Source organism: Natrix helvetica (assembly GCF_964273705.1).
Source record: "Natrix helvetica genome assembly, chromosome: 1".
NCBI lineage: Eukaryota > Metazoa > Chordata > Lepidosauria > Squamata > Natricidae > Natrix > Natrix helvetica.
The window spans coordinates 123,383,651-123,401,970 of NC_138548.1; the positions used below are offsets into that span (position 1 = coordinate 123,383,651).

The window sequence follows — 18,320 nt, forward strand, 5'->3', positions numbered from 1 at the left end:
GTTTCAATTATCCTGTTCAGATACCCACTTTGCTCGCTTTGTGTTTTTCAATACATCCACGGCATTTGGAGTGACAGCGTTTCTGGCTGTTTTGATCTCCTACGTTGCCATTGTCATTGCCATCCTGAAGATCAGCACTGCCCAGGGAAGATACAAAACCTTCTCCACCTGTACCTCCCATTTAATCACTGTGACCATTTTCTTTGGAGCTGCCATCTTCATGTATGTAGGACCTGGCTCCAGTTTCTCATTGGATAAAGACAAAATCATATCCATCTTTTATACTCTTGTCATCTCCTCACTGAATCCATTCATCTATAGTCTTCGTAACAAAGAAGTGAAGGATGCAATTAGAAGAACATTAGGCAAGGTAACGTTCCTGAAATAAGAATAGTTTAAATATGACTTCCTTTACGATAATTAGGAAAACCATAGTTGCATTTCCTCTGAGAAAAATAATGCTATTGAAAGCTGAAATTGCATATACATAAGTTACCCAACAGGTAAATAAAATAGAGATAAAAATAAAAGGACAATTCATTTTTAAATTGATACACATAAATGTTGATATGCAGAAGAATATGTCAACCATTTCATCATAAGCAAGGTTTAGAAGGAACCTGCATTTTCATTTAATTCATATTTAAAATTCCTTATTATTTTATAGAAATTGAAATGGATGGAACTGATAGAATGTTTATATAATTTATTAGTAAAGTACAACAGGTAAGCTTAGTTTTGGTTTATCACTTTTATTTACACTGTTGCAGTCAATGTTAGCAACATTCCTTAAAATACCTTATTTAAAAAAATGGGAAATGGTCACAAAATAACATTAATTACAAAGCAGAAATATATTTTTAAGGTTCTTTGAATTAAAAATTTAATGGAAGAAGTAAAGTCTGTTATTGCTTAAGAACACAATAGATTGCCACTAGCAATACGTATTAATCTTAAAAACCTGTCTTAGAAACTCTTATCAAGCTAAGACTCATCTAAGAGCAGCCAGAAAGAGAATGCTTCTCTCTGTGTGTTCGCCTCCCTTGTCCCCATTTTCTTCACCTCAAAATTATGCTTCTGAAAATGCCTTTTATCTTCAAGAAAGAGCAATGTAGGTTATAATGTAAGATGATACAGTTTGGAAATGCTCCATTTAAATTGTTTTGTAGTTTTTCTTCTTTCTTTGTAATCCTAGGAATTGCAGTATAATGGACACTAGAAACGTCAAGTAAAAATTCTGGTCTATCTCAATTATAATTCCTTGGAAATAGCCATCCAGGTTGTAGTAATAGGGCAGTGCTAAAAAATAGCGACGATGTCAGGAAAATATTTTTGTTTTAATATTTTTATTTAAATGTCAGTAAAATCATATCATGGATAGAGTAGTGGATTTTAGATTGCCTGGATTGAAGTCTACCTTGCATGGCCTTTTACACTTTTGATTGGGAACACCACCATTCTGAAAGCCTGAGAATGATGCTAGTGCTTCCACCAGATTTGAAGTCCATTGCCCCAGCATGTGGCAGGCTTTCTTTTCCCTGGTATGGGTGGGAGACAATCCCTCAGCATGCTGGGAGAATGGACCTCAAATCCAATGTCCCTCCCTTTGAATGTCTCTCTACCAGCTTCCCCATTGACTTCTTGTTGAAGTTGGAAGGGAAGGTTGCAAAAGGTGATCACATGACTGCAGGGCACTTGGAAACCAATAGCAAATGCAAACAGGATGCCAAGAATATGAAATGTGGTCATTTTACTGGGAGGGGAGCACAACATTTTACAACATCTGGAAGTGCTGTTGGATTGAATACAGTTGTTCAATGAGCAGTCATAATTCAAAGATGATAGTTATAGAGAAATTATATACTCTAAATCAACAATTGTTGGACAACCTTATAATATACTGTACATATATAGCACCATTGATTAGATAGACAGTATTAGGATTTTAAAATACTTAATCTTGTGAAACAATTATGTCAGAAAGTTATAGAATGGAATTTTTAACAAAAAAAATGACCTTTTTTCCCATTCCAAATGGATTTTTCCTTATAATTTCTTTTTATTTCCAAAGTTAAAATACAGAAAAAAAGAATATGAAACAAACTGAGACAGAAAGTGTATAGAATAAAAATTTTAACCATAAAACAAAAAATGTCCTCCCAGTCATATACTGATAAATATATTTCAGCAATAATAATTATTTACCCCACCTTGCAAAACAAATCCACAATTTATGAACTTCTATTTCTATATTTGCAAAATTATATAACATTAAAATATAACCCAGATAGAGAAATCTATTATCAATCTGTCAGTGAGTGATATTTGTTGTTATTTATTCTAGAACTTTTAACTAGGTAGTCTCTGAGTACTATCAATCATAATAAATTACATAATTATATTATAGAATGGTAACAATTTACTTCTAAATTGATGTATTCCATTTTTCTCTTTTTCCTTTGTTGCATTTCCCCCCCCTTTTTAACTTTACTTTCCTACACATATTATCTCTATATATTTTTATCCTTGGGGTGAGGTAGCTTTTTTGTCACTGTTTTATAGGATGAGATCCCAGTTTAGATTTTTGTAATTTGTATCAAAAAGTGCACGCTGTCAGAGGAAAATTAGAAGCGTTCTACGAAATTCTGATAGAGTGATTTAATTCAAATGTATATTTATTTGATTGGCCAAATCATCAGTGAAAAGAATGAAAACATTGAGATTTATCTGATTCTCTTTCCTTTCCTTCTTTTCATGTTGCTGGCCATTGCAATCTAATGAATTACTTTGCTCAACAGATGGGATTGTATGTTCTCTTTTATCCTCCAACAGTATGATTCAATAATATACCGAAAGACATTACATTAAAGGTAGAAAGTGTGTCAGAAAGCAGGGAGAGACTGTGCCAGAGGTGGTATTCAGCCAGTTCTCACTGGTTCTAGCAAACCGGTAGCAGAAATTTTGAGGAGTTCAGAGAACCAGCAAATGCCACCTTTGGCGGTCTCATCCCCTTTCTATTCGCTGCCTCCCGAGTCCCAGCTGATCGGCTGGGTCTTCTGTTGCACTGCAAGGAGAATGGTGCTGGAAAGCAGGTTAGTGGGGTGGGGAGGGAATGGGGATTTTACAGTATCCTTGCCCTGGAGTGGGGTGGAAATGGGGGGTCTTACAGTATCCTTCCCCTGCCACACCCACAAAGCCATGCCCACAGAACTGGTAGTAATTTTTTTTAATCCCACTATGTTTATCACAATTATTTCAAGGTTCACTTCAGACCTTCCCAAAAGAACAAACAGACACTCATCATAATAGATGAGGGAGCAGAAATCTGTACACAAAGAGATCTCTCATACACTTAGCAGATTCTCTAATAAAAATGCAATTCAGATTAAAAAAAAACGGGGAAAGGCAAATACAAAGAGAATGGCTAGGTCACAGGATTTCACAGCAATTCAGTATCTTATTAACTAGTACTTGTCAAAAATTTGTACACACATCTCTAATGTTTATCAGTTGTCTTGATTGCTACTCCAATGCCTATAATCTGGAAGTGAAAATTAATCCCAAATAAAAAGTTTCAAAAGGAGGAAGAACATGGCATCCAAAGACCCCAGCTCTGACCCTTCTGCCCAACCAGTATAATAGAGTACATTCACAATGATTAACACATAGTTTTTGCTAGTAGGGCCAGGAAAATAAAGATGGAAGCCAAATGACACAGGCTCAGATACAAAAATAGTTACAAGGAACATTTGGAAGGAAGACAAAACATCCACATAGGCAGTTTTCCAGGCCTGGAAGCCATATTAGGCCTTGGATCTTCAGCAGAGTTGGGTTTCAGCCGGTACGGTATGCGTGTACTGGTAGCGATAATTTGGCGTCCGTTTTCATACCAGGGCCTCCAGAGGCCCCGTACCAGTACGGTTCCTCCCCTGGCCTGCCTCCCCCGCTCGCTCCCCCACTCACCTGGTCACAGCTTGCTGTCTCTCTCTCCCGCCTTTCTGCACCATGCTTGTTCTACCCACTCATTTCCTTTGCCGGAGCGGAGGACTCAGCTGTTGGAAGAAGCCCACATGCACTTCCTTCTCTTTGACAGCCACATGGTTTCCAATGAGGTGCATAGAAACCCATGCATTAGAGAGGGAGGAAAGGCAGTCCCTAACAGAAGCTCGGCTTTCTCTTCCCTCTAACACAGTGGTTCTGAATGAAGCTGTCTACCTGGATCCATTTCAGTCAGGTTTCAGGCCCGGGTACAGCATGGAGACGGCATTGGTCACGTTAGTCGATGATCTCTGGCGGGCGCGGGACAGGGGCTGCTCCTCTGTCCTGGTCCTATTAGACCTCTTGACGGCTTTCAATACCATCGACCATGGTATTCTACTGCGACCACTCGGGGGGCGGAGTGGGGGGCACCGTTTTACGGTGGTTCTCCTCCTACCTGTCAGATCGGTCGCAGTTTGTATTGACTGGAGGGCAGGGATCGACCTCATCACTTGTGGGGTGCCCCAGGGGTCGGTTCTCTCACCCCTCCTGTTCAACATATATATGAAACCACTGGGCGAGATCATCCATGGTTTTGGGGTATGGTATCATCAATATGCTGATGATACCCAACTTTTCATCTCTACCCCAAACCACCCAAACGATGCCCTCGACATGATGTCCCGATGCCTGGTGGCTGTGCAGATCTAGATGGGGAGGCTCAAGCTCAATCCCTCCAAGACTGAGTGGCTGTGGTTTCTGTCATCCCGATTTGTGCATCTTGTTCCATCTTTGATGATAGGGGGAGACATTTTAGCCCCCTCAGAGAGGGCCCACAATCTGGGAGTCCTCCTGGACATGCGGCTTAGTTTAGAAGAACACCTGACAGCCGTGACCAGGGGGGCCTTTTACCAGGTTCGCCTGGTACGTCAATTGCGCCCCTTCCTGGATCGGGATGCTCTATGCACAATCACTCATGCCCTCGTCCTTTCTCGCCTGGACTACTGCAACACTCTCTACATGGGGCTGCCCTTGAAGAGCACCCGGAGGCTTCAGCTGGTCCAGAATGCAGCCACGTGGGTTATCATGGGGGTACCTAGGTGCTCTCATGTTACACCACTTTTAGGCGGCCTGCACTGGTTACCAGTTGTTTTCCAGGTGCAATTCAAGGTACCAATTATGACCTTTAAAGCGCTCCATGGCTGAGGCCCACCTACTGCCACCAGTAGCCTCCCACCATCCAGTGCGATCCCACAGAGTTGGCCTCCTCAGGGTGCCGTTGGCCAGACAGTGTCAGCTAGCAACCCCTAGGGAGAGAGCCTTCTCTGTGGGAGTGCCTTCCCTCTGGAATGAACTGCCCCCAGAGCTTCACATAATCCCCGACCTCTGGTCCTTCTGACGCGCCCTAAAAAGTTGGATTTTCCAGCAAGCCGGCCTGGCCTGTTAATATTATGTAATTTTTAAAATGTTAGTGTTATATTAATTCGGTTTGTTTCTTGGATTGTTTCTAATTTTCTTTTAAGTTTTGTAATATGTGTTTTTAATGCTGTACAGAGCCCTGAGTCCTTTGGGAGAAGGGTGGCATATAAATCCAATACAAAACAAACAAGTGCGCTCCTGCATCAAAAAACCTTCCCTTATCATTCTCCTGTGTAAAGATTGGGCCCTTTTTACTCCATCCGGTGTGAGTCTGGTTGCTAAATCCCCTCCCCCCATAAGAGGATCCTGGGCACTACAGTCAATAGACAAATAAGGAAGGGAGCTTCTGGCAAGAGGGAAAGACAAGCAGCAGGCAAGGAGTAAAAGTGGCTTCCTTCCCTCGTGCTGGCTGCTCTGTTTACCATCACCACCACTCTGCGCTACCAAAGAGGATCCTGTCTGGGCGCTGCACTCCATAGGGAAATGAGGAAGGGAACTGCCAGCATGAGGGAAAGACAAGCAGCAAGGAAAGAAGAAAAGTGGCTTTTTTCCCTCATGGTGGCTGCTCTGTTGCCCTTTTCTCCATTTCAGCACCACGCCATGGAGCCTGCCCCACCCACCATCGCCCAGGCCTTCGCTTCCCCCAAGCATTTCTTTGCCTACCTGATTTCCAGCTTTCTTGCCATTGTGTGCAGGAACTTTAGTGGGACTAAAAAAAACTTAAATCAATCAGTTACAACTTCGGGGGGGAGATCTTGCAAAGTTGGAATTGATTGTTTGAAGGTTTTCTTAGTCCCACAAACTTTGTTTTTCTGCTCAAAACAGCAAGAAACGTGATGGCAAAATGCGACAGAGTTGAAATCAAGTAGGAAAAGAAATGCTTGGGGGAAGCAAGGACCTGGGCGATGGTGGGTGGGGCGGGCTCCATGGCGTGGTGCTGAAAAGGGCAACAGAGTAGCCACCTTGAGGGAAAAAATGCGCTTTTCTCCTTGCCTGCTGCTTGTCTTTCTCTCGTGCTGGAAGCTCTCTTCCTAATTTCCAATTTGCATTGGGCTGTTTTTCGCCCTTTGGAGGCTTCAGGGAATCCAGGAACTGGTAGAAAATCAGCTGGCCAGTGCACACATGCGCGCTGGAGCTGACAGGGCAACACCTCACATGCCCTCAGAAATGCCACAGGTGGCACACGTGCCATAGATTCATCATCAGGGCCCTATGCAATAAGAGTTCAAGGCTAAAAATTCCTCAAAGTTGCATTTTATTAGCGAAACCATGTTGGCACATCTGGGAAAAACTAAATCTGAAAGCTTTCAGGCTTTCCCCACCCAGTTGAAAGTTCAAGACCCTGCCCAGCACCCACATGTCCATCAAGTCCGATTGCTTGCCTGGCTGCTGACCCAGTGCGGGTTGCTTGGCCGCCACTTGAAGTTGTACGATGGCCAGGCAATGCCTTGTGCTAGCTGTTGGCCTATGGGCCTATAGCTTACAGTTGGATTTAGACCACTGGCTCTGCCTGCACCAGCTGTGGAATCACGGCCAGCTGCTGGAACAGCATTGGAGGATGTTCATTTGGAATATTACCGGCTGGGGACACATGATCAGAGGCTGAGATGGCATATGTTCCTTGGCCAGCCCACGTTGTGGACCCAGAGCTGGGATCCACTAATACTGTACCCATCTCTGACCCTGGTAGAGTGACCATCTGGGCGGCATTTGGCTGGCTGAAGGCAACATGGGGACTGGCTGCTGTGGCAGAGTCCCAGGACCGAACCACCGCATCTGTGGTACGTGCAGTGCTGAGCCAGTCTGCTGCCCCTATCTGATGCCAGCAAGATGCATCACCTTAGATCACACCCAAAGGGGGATGACGTTCCCCCATCTGCTCTTGGCCAAGTGAAAAGAGATAAATGCTCCACTCGGAGGTGCTGCTGTCCTCGCTGCCGAGAAGGTGAACTTCAGCTGAGGCAAGATCCAACCATGTTGCTAAGTTCTTGAGGACTGATCTGGGCTGATCACATTGAGTTAGCCAAACTCCTCAGGGACACCTGCAAGGGACTGGATGCAAGACAGTAGTGGGAGGACTACCTGCATTAGCCCCAAAGGGTCCCATCCCATGTGTTGACTCTGCTGCACAATCTTGGTTAAAGCTTCCTCAGGCAGCACTGCCACTGTGGCTTCACCCCACAACACAGCGTCCAGCTATGCGGCTTGCCCAGGTATCTGCTCTTTGGACCTGGCACTTAGCTGGTATCCCATGGCAGCTGCCGCTTCCACCATGGCCTGAGATGGGGAGTAGATGGTCTCGACATGAATCATTGGACCATCCCCCTTGGTGCCCTCCACCCTTACTTTGTCTTCCTCCATTTTCCTCGAGTCTTCACACCGCCAGTTGCTGGATCGGAATTCGGGGGTCAGGACCCCCGACAGGATCCCAAGGCTTTGGGGAGCTGGTTTAAATTTTAAAGGAGATTCAGGTTAATGTCAGCATTCCAAATAGCATCTCCTATGCAATAAGAGTCCAAGGCTAATTATTCCTCAAAGTTCCATTTTATTAAGAGAGTCATGTTGGCACATCTGGGAAAACCCAAATCTGAGCTTCGTGGGTTTTCCTCACCCAGTTGAGAGTTCATGATCTTGCCCCCACACCCACAAGTCCATCACATCTTCCAGTGCCATGCTGGCAGTTCCACCCATCCAGTTCCGGTCAGGTGCAGAGACAAAGGATGACCTTGGATTCTAGAAAGGAATTTTATTTTGACAACATCACATTCTACTCCTTACTATTTCCCCTCCCAATTCCCCACTAATGAAACAGCATAGTAGAATAGAATATTAGTGTGGCAGGCCAAAGAGCCCAAAAGGAACTTGCTGCAGGCCTGATAGCTTCAATTAAAAGTGTTTAAAGTATATAATGAGGTTTCTCAGTTAATTCCAATGAAAGTTTGAACTAATCATGCATAGAAGCTATACAGTGAAAATATGAATTCCCAGTAGGTCCTCAAGTGTATTTTGTCAAGAGATTGTATTGAGATTTTAATAGCTTCGCTCTTAACAATGGTAAACAAAGGATACATTCTATTCAAATGATCCATCTTTCATCTTTGAAACTGAATCCATTTCGAATCTGGTAAGTGCTTTAATTGAGCACTTTCTAGTTAGCTGAATAAACTGTTAAATGCTTACCTTTTTCTCTTCCTCCTCCTCCTCTTCACCATATTTTTTTCAGACAGATGTACAAATATTCAACTGGTCAGATTTGAAAATATTGTTCTTAGAATTCTCTCGTCACCCAAACTCTAAAAGCTTCTTCATGATGTTTTGTGTGAAGAAAATTTCTTGTACTACATGAAGAATGAAGTTTGTGAGTCAACAGATGCTTATTCTTTCTTCTAGCTTACTGGTAGAGTTTGTAGTGGTTCATCCTATATGTGGTGCATTTAAGCAAAAGGTTCCTTAGAGTATCTCCTTAGTCAATTTATGCTACTTATGATATAATGAGCATGTTCAAGCAGACAACAAATACTCAACTGCATTGACAACTTCACTTATGTATACAGAAATACTAGATGTGCTGCAAAACAGGGCCATAGTATACACTGATCAGACACTTTGAAATACTCTAAAAATGAACTGTTGGAATTAATTTCAGATGCAGGTAGAATGGATGTTGGTGCATAGGAGCTAATAGATAACAATATTTGTTCCACAGAACGCTATTTGCAGAAATGGATTTCTGGCTGAGGTCTGTGGGAGAGAATTATAAATTCATACAGAGTAATTGAACACTCTGATTTCTTTGAAGAGTACCAGAATTTAGAGAAAATACATTTTGGCAAGAAGTTTACATTCTTGCAGACTGAGAAATGTTTCCAGCAATATGGAAGAAGACGACGGTGGATAGGAATCCAGTCTTTGTTAATTGACACTACACCCCTATGTAATACTGTGCATGCTCTCTAGTAAAACGTTGTATTGTGTAAAGAACTTTTTTTTTATCAAGAGTCCATAATATAACAGTGATGACTCATGCTTACCAAGCAAACTGTCCCTTTTTAATTTAGTTTTTAGTTTGGTCTTTTCTTAGTCGTCCCCCTTGGACATTCTGAGTCAACCCAACAGTACTCATACTGCGATAAGGCTCTTTTTTTATTCAGGGAAATAAACAATGCAGACAAATCAAACCACTGTGACTGAGTTTGTCCTTGTTGGATTCCAGGACTACCCAGAGCTTCAGATTCCCCTCTTCATCATCTTTCTGCTCATCTACCTCACCACTCTGGTGGGAAACATTGGGATAATTATTCTAACAAAAATTGATGCTAGGCTTCACACCCCCATGTACTTTTTTCTTAGAAATCTCTCCATTGTAGACGTTGGTTATTCTACCACCATTGCCCCCAAATTATTGACAACATTTGTAATAGAACATTCAACAATTTCCTTCACAGGATGTGCCACACAATTCTTCTTTTTTATCATCTTTGTGACCACCGAAACTTTTCTTCTGGCAGTGATGGCTTATGATCGCTTCATGGCAATCTGCTACCCGTTGCTGTATTTTGTTCTCATGTCAAAGAAGCTTTGCACCCTCTTGGTCATATCTACTTACGTGTGTGGCTTTGTAAATTCAATAGCCCAAACCATCATTATTTTTAGCTTAAATTTCTGCAACTCAAATACTATTAATCATTTTTTCTGTGATATTCCTCCAATGCTTCAATTGTCCTGTTCAGATACCCACTTTGCTCGCACTGGCCTTTTAATTTTGGCCACTATAGTTGGAGTGACAACAGTTCTGACTGTTTTGATCTCCTACATTGCCATTGTTATTGCCATCATGAAGATCAACTCTGTCCAGGGAAGATACAAAGCCTTCTCCACCTGTACCTCCCATCTGATCACTGTGACCATTTACTTTGGAACCATCATGTTCATTTACATAGGACCTGGCTCCAATTTCTCATTGGATAAAGACAAAATCATATCCGTCTTTTATACTCTCATCATCTCCTCACTTAATCCATTCATCTACAGTTTGCGGAACAGGGAAGTGAAGGATGCATTTAGCAGAATGCTAGATAAGGTAACATTCCTGAAGTAAAAATAGTATAAATTTAAGTTGCTGTGTGTCAAAGAAGTAAACCATAGTTGCATTTTCTCTGTGAAAGATACTATTGAGCGTTTCATAATATTTTGAATTGATGAGAAAAGAATTGAAATTGCATATAGGTTACCCAATTTAAAAATAAAGGACAATTCATTTTTAAATTGATCTAAAGGAAGTACAATTGTATTTTATTAAACAAAAAAATAGTCTGAATGTTTTTCTTGTGTAAATGTATGTGTGTAGATAGATAGATAGATAGATAGATAGATAGATAGATAGATAGATAGATAGATAAATAGATAGATAGATAGATAGATAGATAGACAGACTGACAGACAGATAAATATTATTGACAGAAACATTGAAGTGTAGAAGAATGTGTGAAAGTCAACCATTTGATCATCAGACAAAGAAGAACACTAGCCACTAACAATACATATTAATTTTAAAAAACTGTTTTAGAAACTGTTTTCAAACTAAGATTCATCTAAGAGCAGGCAGAAAGAGAATGTTTCTCTCTGTGTGTTCTCCTCCCTTGTCCCCATTTTCTTCACCTCAAAATTATCCTTCTGAAAAGGCCTTTTATCTCCAAGAAGGAGACATGTAGACTATAAAGAAAATACAGTTGGATATAATCTATTTAAATTGTTTTTGTAGTTATTCTTTCTTTCTTGGAAAGTCATCCAGGTTTTGTAGGATGAGGTCAAAATGTGGTAGGGACATGAGGAAAATATTTTTGATATTGGTTTTATATAGAAATGTCAATAAAATCACAGCATGGTAGATTTTAGATTTCCTAGATTGAATTCTGCCATGTGTTGCCTTTTAAGCTTTTGACATCTCCAGACATCTCCAGAACTCTTGATCAAAATGAATGCTACCAAAAACTGGGCAACCAACAAACACAGAGGTTCAAAAACTAGAACACGGTTGTAATGATGAGGGGTTCAGCTTCAATCATTTTCATGTGAAGATTGACCACAGAATGCATTAACTACTACTAGACAATGCTAAATGCCTAATATTATGGAACAGTGACACAACTGCATTGTTCCTACCTACTTGTCACATAACCAGGAAGTACAATCTCAGGTCCACCAGCATTTTCACAAGATTTGATGTTGATTACTCAAGTAAGTCAAGAGATGTCTCCTCCTGGTGGAAAATCCCTTGGTCTGCTGAAGGAATGGACCTTAAATCTCATGAACAGCTTGTGAGCAGCACCATTCTGGAAGGCTCAGAATGCTGACATTTGCTAAAATTTTCACAAGATTTGAAGTCCATTGTCCCGGCATGTGGCAGAATTTCTTTTCCCTGGTATAGTTGGAATAAAATCCCTCAGCATGTTGGAAGGGTGGACCTCATATCCAATGGCTCTACCAGCTTCTCCATTGACTTTCTGGAGAAGCTGGAAGATAGGATTGCAAATGGTGATCCCATGACCACAGGGCACATGGAAACCAATAGTAAATGCAAACAGGTTGCCAAGCATACAAAATGTGGCCATTTAACTGCGGGGTGGTGGGGGGAGAGACACAAAATTTTACAACAGCTGGAAATGCTTTATGGGTTATAGAACATCTGTTCCAAAGCCTCATGAAACAGTTGTTCAATGACTACTCATAACACAAGGACTATATTCATGGTGAAATATTAAATACTGGAAGCCAACAACTATTGTTAATTTTCTGACTTGGACAACCTTGGAATAAACATACATATCACCTTTGGTTAGAATAGAATAGAATAACAGAGTTGGAAGGGATCTTGGAGGTCTTCTAGTCCAACCCCCTACCTAGGCAGGAAACCCTACACCACTTCAGACAAATGGTTATCCAACATCTTCTTAAAAACCTCCAGTGTTGGAGCATTCACAATTTCTGGAGGCATGTTGTTCCACTGATTAATTGTTCTAATTGTCAGGAAATTTCTTTTCAGTTCTAAGTTGCTTCTCTCCTTGATTAGTTTCCACCCATTGCTTCTTGTTCTACCCTCAGGTGCTTTGGAGAAAAGCTCTTCTTTGTGGCAACCCCTGAGATACTAGAACACTCTGCTATTATGTCTCTGCTGGTCCTTCTTTTCATTAAACTAGAAATACCCACTTCCTGCAACCATTCTTTAGACTGCTAGATGGACAATGTTAGGATTTAAAAATACTAAATCTCTGGAAACAATTATGTCAATTAGAAAGTTATAGAATGGAATGTCTAACACACACACACACACACACACACACACACACGATTTGACCCTTTTTCCTATGCCAAATTTATTTTTCCTTGTTATTTTTTATTTCCAAAATTAAAGTATAGACAAAAACTGACACAAAGGGGAAAAAGTATATAGAATAAAATATTAACGATGCACAAAAATGTCCCTCCAGGTTGAATACAGATTAATATATTTCAGCAAAAATAATTATTAAATTGTTTCAGTTTATCTTCTTTACTTTCCTTTACAATTGTAAGTGGCACCATTCCAAACAACTGCATTTCACCCCTCAAAAACATAGGTCTCTATTGGGGATATCTCCATAGCACTTGTTGCTCAATAAATGTTCCTACAAATTGGGATACAATGTCTCTTGACAGCTATCTTCTGGTTCAGGGGTCTGCAACCCCCAGGCCATGGCCTACTACCAGGCCTTGAGCCTTTTGGAACCGGCTCATGGAAGTGTTGGACGAGTGTGCGTGCATCCCCACTCATGCAAGTAGCATGCAAACATTTGCACACATGCACCATTTGCATGAGCAGTAGGCCCATGCGCCCGTCACTCACGCAAAAGGAGCTGCACACATATGCTTGCCTGCCACTTGTACGAAACCATTCCCTCTCCCCCTCCTGCTGATCTGCAAAGTTGAAAAGGTTGGGGAACTCTGTTCTAATTGCATGTAAGAAATAGCTCTATTCTGCAAACTCCATCAGCTTCCCTGAGAAGGTCCAGTTTGTTAATGCCCCCTTAGCGTCCTCTAGCAAATCTCTAGTTTTCAAGAAAAACTCCTCCTCTTTCAAGTCTGTTAACAACTAATTAATTTCCAAGCCATCCAATTGCACATCTGATTTAACTATCTTTTTTAGGATTATTTGAAATCCATACAGTACAAATTCAGCTGTTTTTCATGGCTAAGGCTGAATTAGAACTCTGTCTCCACATTTCTAGTCCAGCACTTTCGTTGCTACACAAAACAGCGTACCTTGCACCATCATCATCGTCATCATCCAAATGCCAAATAAAAATAATTACAATCCTGTATGCTTGATATGCTGTATGTGCTTCATATGACCTACAAGGATCTGCAGTTGATTTTTTTTATCACACACTCAACCAGTTGTTTAGCCTGGATTTGGCATTTTATCCATCATCAAGTCTTTCCCAACCACCTGGGATAGGCAGATGTTAAATGGTGTTAAAGATATTATCGCAGAATTATTATTATTAATTAAATTTGTACGCCATCAGACTCTCAGAAAGATTCTAGGTATCTCACAAAAATATGAAATAAGGATAAAACATGAAAGTTTTAACTTTAAACATAAAATATGGCAAATGCAATGAAGCAAGGACTCTCACCCTCCCTTGCCAAAGGCCTAGCTGTTCAGAATCTTCCGTGCTTGCTTTGATCCTCACATCCAGGCAGGGCTGTGCAGTACCTCGGAGACATTCTGCGAAAATGGCTTAGAGCACGGACAGGCATCAAATGCAGCACTTTTCTGCAATCTCTTAGAAGTTGTTGCTAGAGAGTTTTCCTAGGTTGCATGGCTGCTCTCTGCACCTGCCCTCTGGTCTCAGGAAAAGATGCAGCCGCTTTGAGGATTGCAGAAAAGTGGTGAATTTGTGTTCTGCAATGCTCCAAAGCATTCTGTTTCCAGTCACAATAAAGCTAAACTGGAGCCTATTTTTGAGAAAGAGCTGTCTTGGCTTGATATAGATTGTTATTTTAATGTTTCATTGTATCATTGATGTTTTATTTGGTTTGTTATTTGCTTGTCATGTGCTTGTTGTTAAAACCTTGGTATTGAATCCATCTTTCCAATAAACAAATAATTGGTGATGGTTCCTTTAATTTATAGCATCTATAATTCTGCTTCCAAAAAGGGCTTATTTGCTATACTGGGAGGAGGCTCTATCCTTTTACCCATTTAACAAGGAGAAACCAAAGGAATACACAGTAGTATTTTGCCCAATAAAGAAAAAGTCTTTATGCTTCTAAAGATAACTTACTTTTTCCTAATGTGAACTCACTTATGTTATCAGGGGAACATAGTCCCAAAGACTAAATCAGTACCTCTGTGAATCTTGGAAAGAAACCAACTTTACTTTTTGTGATTTTCTCCCTCACTTATGGCACCATCCTGACCTTTAACATCACCGTCATGTCAGTCATATTGCTTGATTGGAATCTACATTGTCCAATGTATTTTTTTTACTTTTTGGGTTATCTGTCTCAGAAACTTGTACTACCTTTGTCAACTGTCCCCAAACTTCTTTTCATTCTCTTGACTGGCAGACTGTCAATTTCCTTTGTTGGATGTGCCATGCAGATGTTTTGCCTTTTTAGTTTGGGAGCGAACAACTGTTTCCTGTTGGTTGCTATGTCTTATGCAGCAATTTGCTACCCACTTCAGTACCAGGTGTTGATGGAGAAAAGGGTTTGCTTCAAACTAGTAGCTGCATCATGTCTAGCAGGATGCTATATATCTCTAATGATTTGCATCCTTATATTCAGGTTGCCTTTTTGTGGGCCAAAAGAAATCCAACATTTTTCTGTGACATTTCACCTGTGTTGAGCCTGACTTGTACTCATACTTACCTGACTCATCTGGTGGTGGTCCTTTTATGTGCTGTTGTTTTGCTGGGCACAGTCCTATTGACCTCTGTTTCATACGCCTATATTATTTCTGCTATCCTAAGGATCTCCTCCAGTTTGGGAAGAAAAAAAAATGTTCTCCACCTGTTCTTACCATCTCAAGGGAGGTAGTGTGTTTGCAGGCATCCATCAAGCTAAATTGGAAATAGCCTGGGCCCTATGTTTTCTCAAGAATGACTCCAAGAGAAGAGACATTGGGGTGAAAGTAATCCTTAAAGAGCTCAACACAAGGGCATTGTGACAAACCCTAGGGAGAATCTATATAGATAGGGCCCAAAAATGTTACAGATGGGCCACTGAGTTAAAGGACTGGACGTTGTTAGGACAATTTCATTTTCCATTTTCATTTCATTCAATCCATTTTCATTTGAACTTTACTGTGGCTGGTGATTGGAGCTGCTAGCTGGAAAGGGGGGAGCAGAGAGACAAAGAGGAGTAGGTAGTGGCCCTTTAACTCCATTTCAATTGAACTTTCCTATGGCTGGTGATTGGAGCTGCTGGCTGGAAGGGGGGAAGCAGAGAGAAAAAGAGGAGTAGGTAGAATCATATGTCCATAAACCAAAATAGTAATAATACATTCTGGATCAGTGCACTTGAAATTGTGATTTTATTGTATTTCAAAATGACCGGTTTAGTTCAATGTAATAGCTGTCCTGCACCTGTCTTTCGCAGTACTCTTTTCAAATTTGGATACGATCTCCTTTGTAAACAAATTACTAGTCTACGTAGACAGATTACCTATCTAAAATCTCTAATCTGTGCTCTCCAAGCAGAAATTAGGTGTCCAATTCGGCCATTCCACTCTATGGAGATACCAACCCCCCCCCCCCCTATCGCAAAGATCCTGCAGGAGAAGAGCAGTCTGGACAACTGTGGGATCTAGCAGGGTGAGAGCTGTGAACCATAAACACAAAGTTTTTGCTGTGACCCAGCATAACAGATATAGCGCCCTTGCTGACCCTAATGGGGACACTAAAGAGACAAGTCAAGGTAGTTGTGATAATGATGACTCAAATAAGCAGGGGATCATGGTCCAAAATGAAGAACTTACTTTGAAAAGGTGAAATGGGGAACCAGGTATCACACATCAGTCGCACAAGAAGAGCAAGGTATGCAAAAAGAGAAGTTACCTTCTGGTTGGTGATTCAATCATAAGGGATGTAAATTTAGGAAAGGATATGGAGGTTTTAAAAGAGGTCAGGTGTCTGCCAGGTGCTACTGCCAGCAGAGACAAGAGGTGTATTCTTAAGATAGTAAAGAATGCAAGTAAGGACTGTGATGTTGATGCTATTATACATCTTGGCACAAATGATCTGTCCCAAAAATATGTACTTTCTGTGAAGAATGATTTCCAGAGCTTGGGGTATGAACTTAGTAGTATAGGTTGTAGGCTTATCTTTTCAGAGGTTTTACCAGTATATAAGGAACAAAAAGGGAAGGGCCAGTGTGCAGCAGAGTTTAATGTATGACTAAAGGAGTGGTGTAAAGGGGAAGGCTTTGGTTTTATTAGTCATGATGTCTGCAGCTGGTCCAATGAAAAAGTACAAAAGAGATGGTTTGCACCCATCCAAGAAAGGGACTGAGTTACTTGGCACTAAATTCCCAGATTTTCTGAATAAATATTTAAAATGAACAGTGGGGACAGAGAATTAATTAATAGAAAATATTTCTGTCCCCAGCAATCTAAAATTCATAGGGTTATCAGTGCACGTAACACAGATGTTTGTGCAGGTAGGATTATCACTCCTGCTGTCAAGCAAAACCAAGCATTTAATAGTGAGTGCCATACCATGTGCATAAATAATACAAGTGGCAAGAAAATAGGGGCAGTCAGGCATAACACAGGTTATGTAGGCAGTAAACACAGAGTCAATCAAAATGGACTCAAATGTCTATACACCAATGCACAGAGCATGAGGAATAAACAGGACGAATTAGAAATTCAAGTAAAAGAGGGCAGATACGATATTGTTGCCATTACAGAAACTTGATGTGATGAAACTGAGAAATGGAACATTTAGCTAGAAGGATTTAAATTATTTAAAAGAAATAGACTAAATAAAAGAGAAGGTGGAGTTACACTATATATAAGAAATAATTACCTCTCTACAGAAATAGAGCACAACAATGATGAGAACTATCTTGAACGCATCTGGGTCAATATTAAAGGTTAGGGTGGAGGGGAATGACATTGCCATAGGTCTATACTACAGGCCACCCAACCAAGCAGAGGAAGTAGATGAACTTTTTGCTAGTCAGCTAACTAAGATATGTAGGAAGCATACCATAATAGTAGTGGGGGATTTTAACTACCCTGACATCAACTTGGAAACAAACTTTGCACCAAGTGGAAGATCCAACAGGTTCCTAACAAACATAGCAGACAACTTTGTTTCCCAAAAAGTAGAGAAGGGAAGAGGGAGATCAGCCATATTGGACTTAATTCTCACTAACAGAGAGGAAATGATAGAAAGTGTTGAAGCCATAGGAACCCTGGGGGCAAGTTACCATGCAATATTGGAATTCAACATTATGCAAACACAAGTAGTAGAATAAAGTGAAACTAGAATCTTGGACTTTAAGAGAGCTAATTTCAATAAACTTAGAGACAGCTTGGGAAAATTCCATGGATGAGAATCCTCAAGGGGAAAACAACTCAAGAAGCTTGGGAAATTTTGAAAAATGAGATTATAAAAGCCCACTCTAGCACAATACCAATGAAGAAGAAAAATAACAGCTCCCAAAAGAAACCAGCATGGCTGCATAAAGAACACTCTGACAAATTGAAAGACAAAAAAGATAAGTATAAAAAGTGGAAAGTGGGGGACATAACTAAGGCAGAATATCAGCAAATAGCACAAGCATGTAAAGATGAAGTGAGGAAAGCTAAGGCTCACAATAAAGAAAGGCTTGCCACAAAAGTAAAAAATAGCAAAAAAAAAGCTTCTTCC

General features: G+C 40.7%; 1 protein-coding gene across 1 annotated transcript; it reads left to right on the forward strand.

Annotated features, from left to right (window-relative positions):
- Positions 1 to 9,559: 9,559 nt before the first annotated feature.
- LOC309384871 (olfactory receptor 5AR1-like) lies at positions 9,560 to 10,495 on the forward strand (the record flags this gene model as incomplete). Its single annotated transcript, XM_081938714.1, has 1 exon — positions 9,560 to 10,495. The coding sequence occupies one exon, from the start codon at positions 9,560 to 9,562 to the stop codon at positions 10,493 to 10,495; it is 936 nt and encodes a 311-aa protein (XP_081794840.1).
- Between the last annotated feature and the right edge of the window lie 7,825 nt (positions 10,496 to 18,320).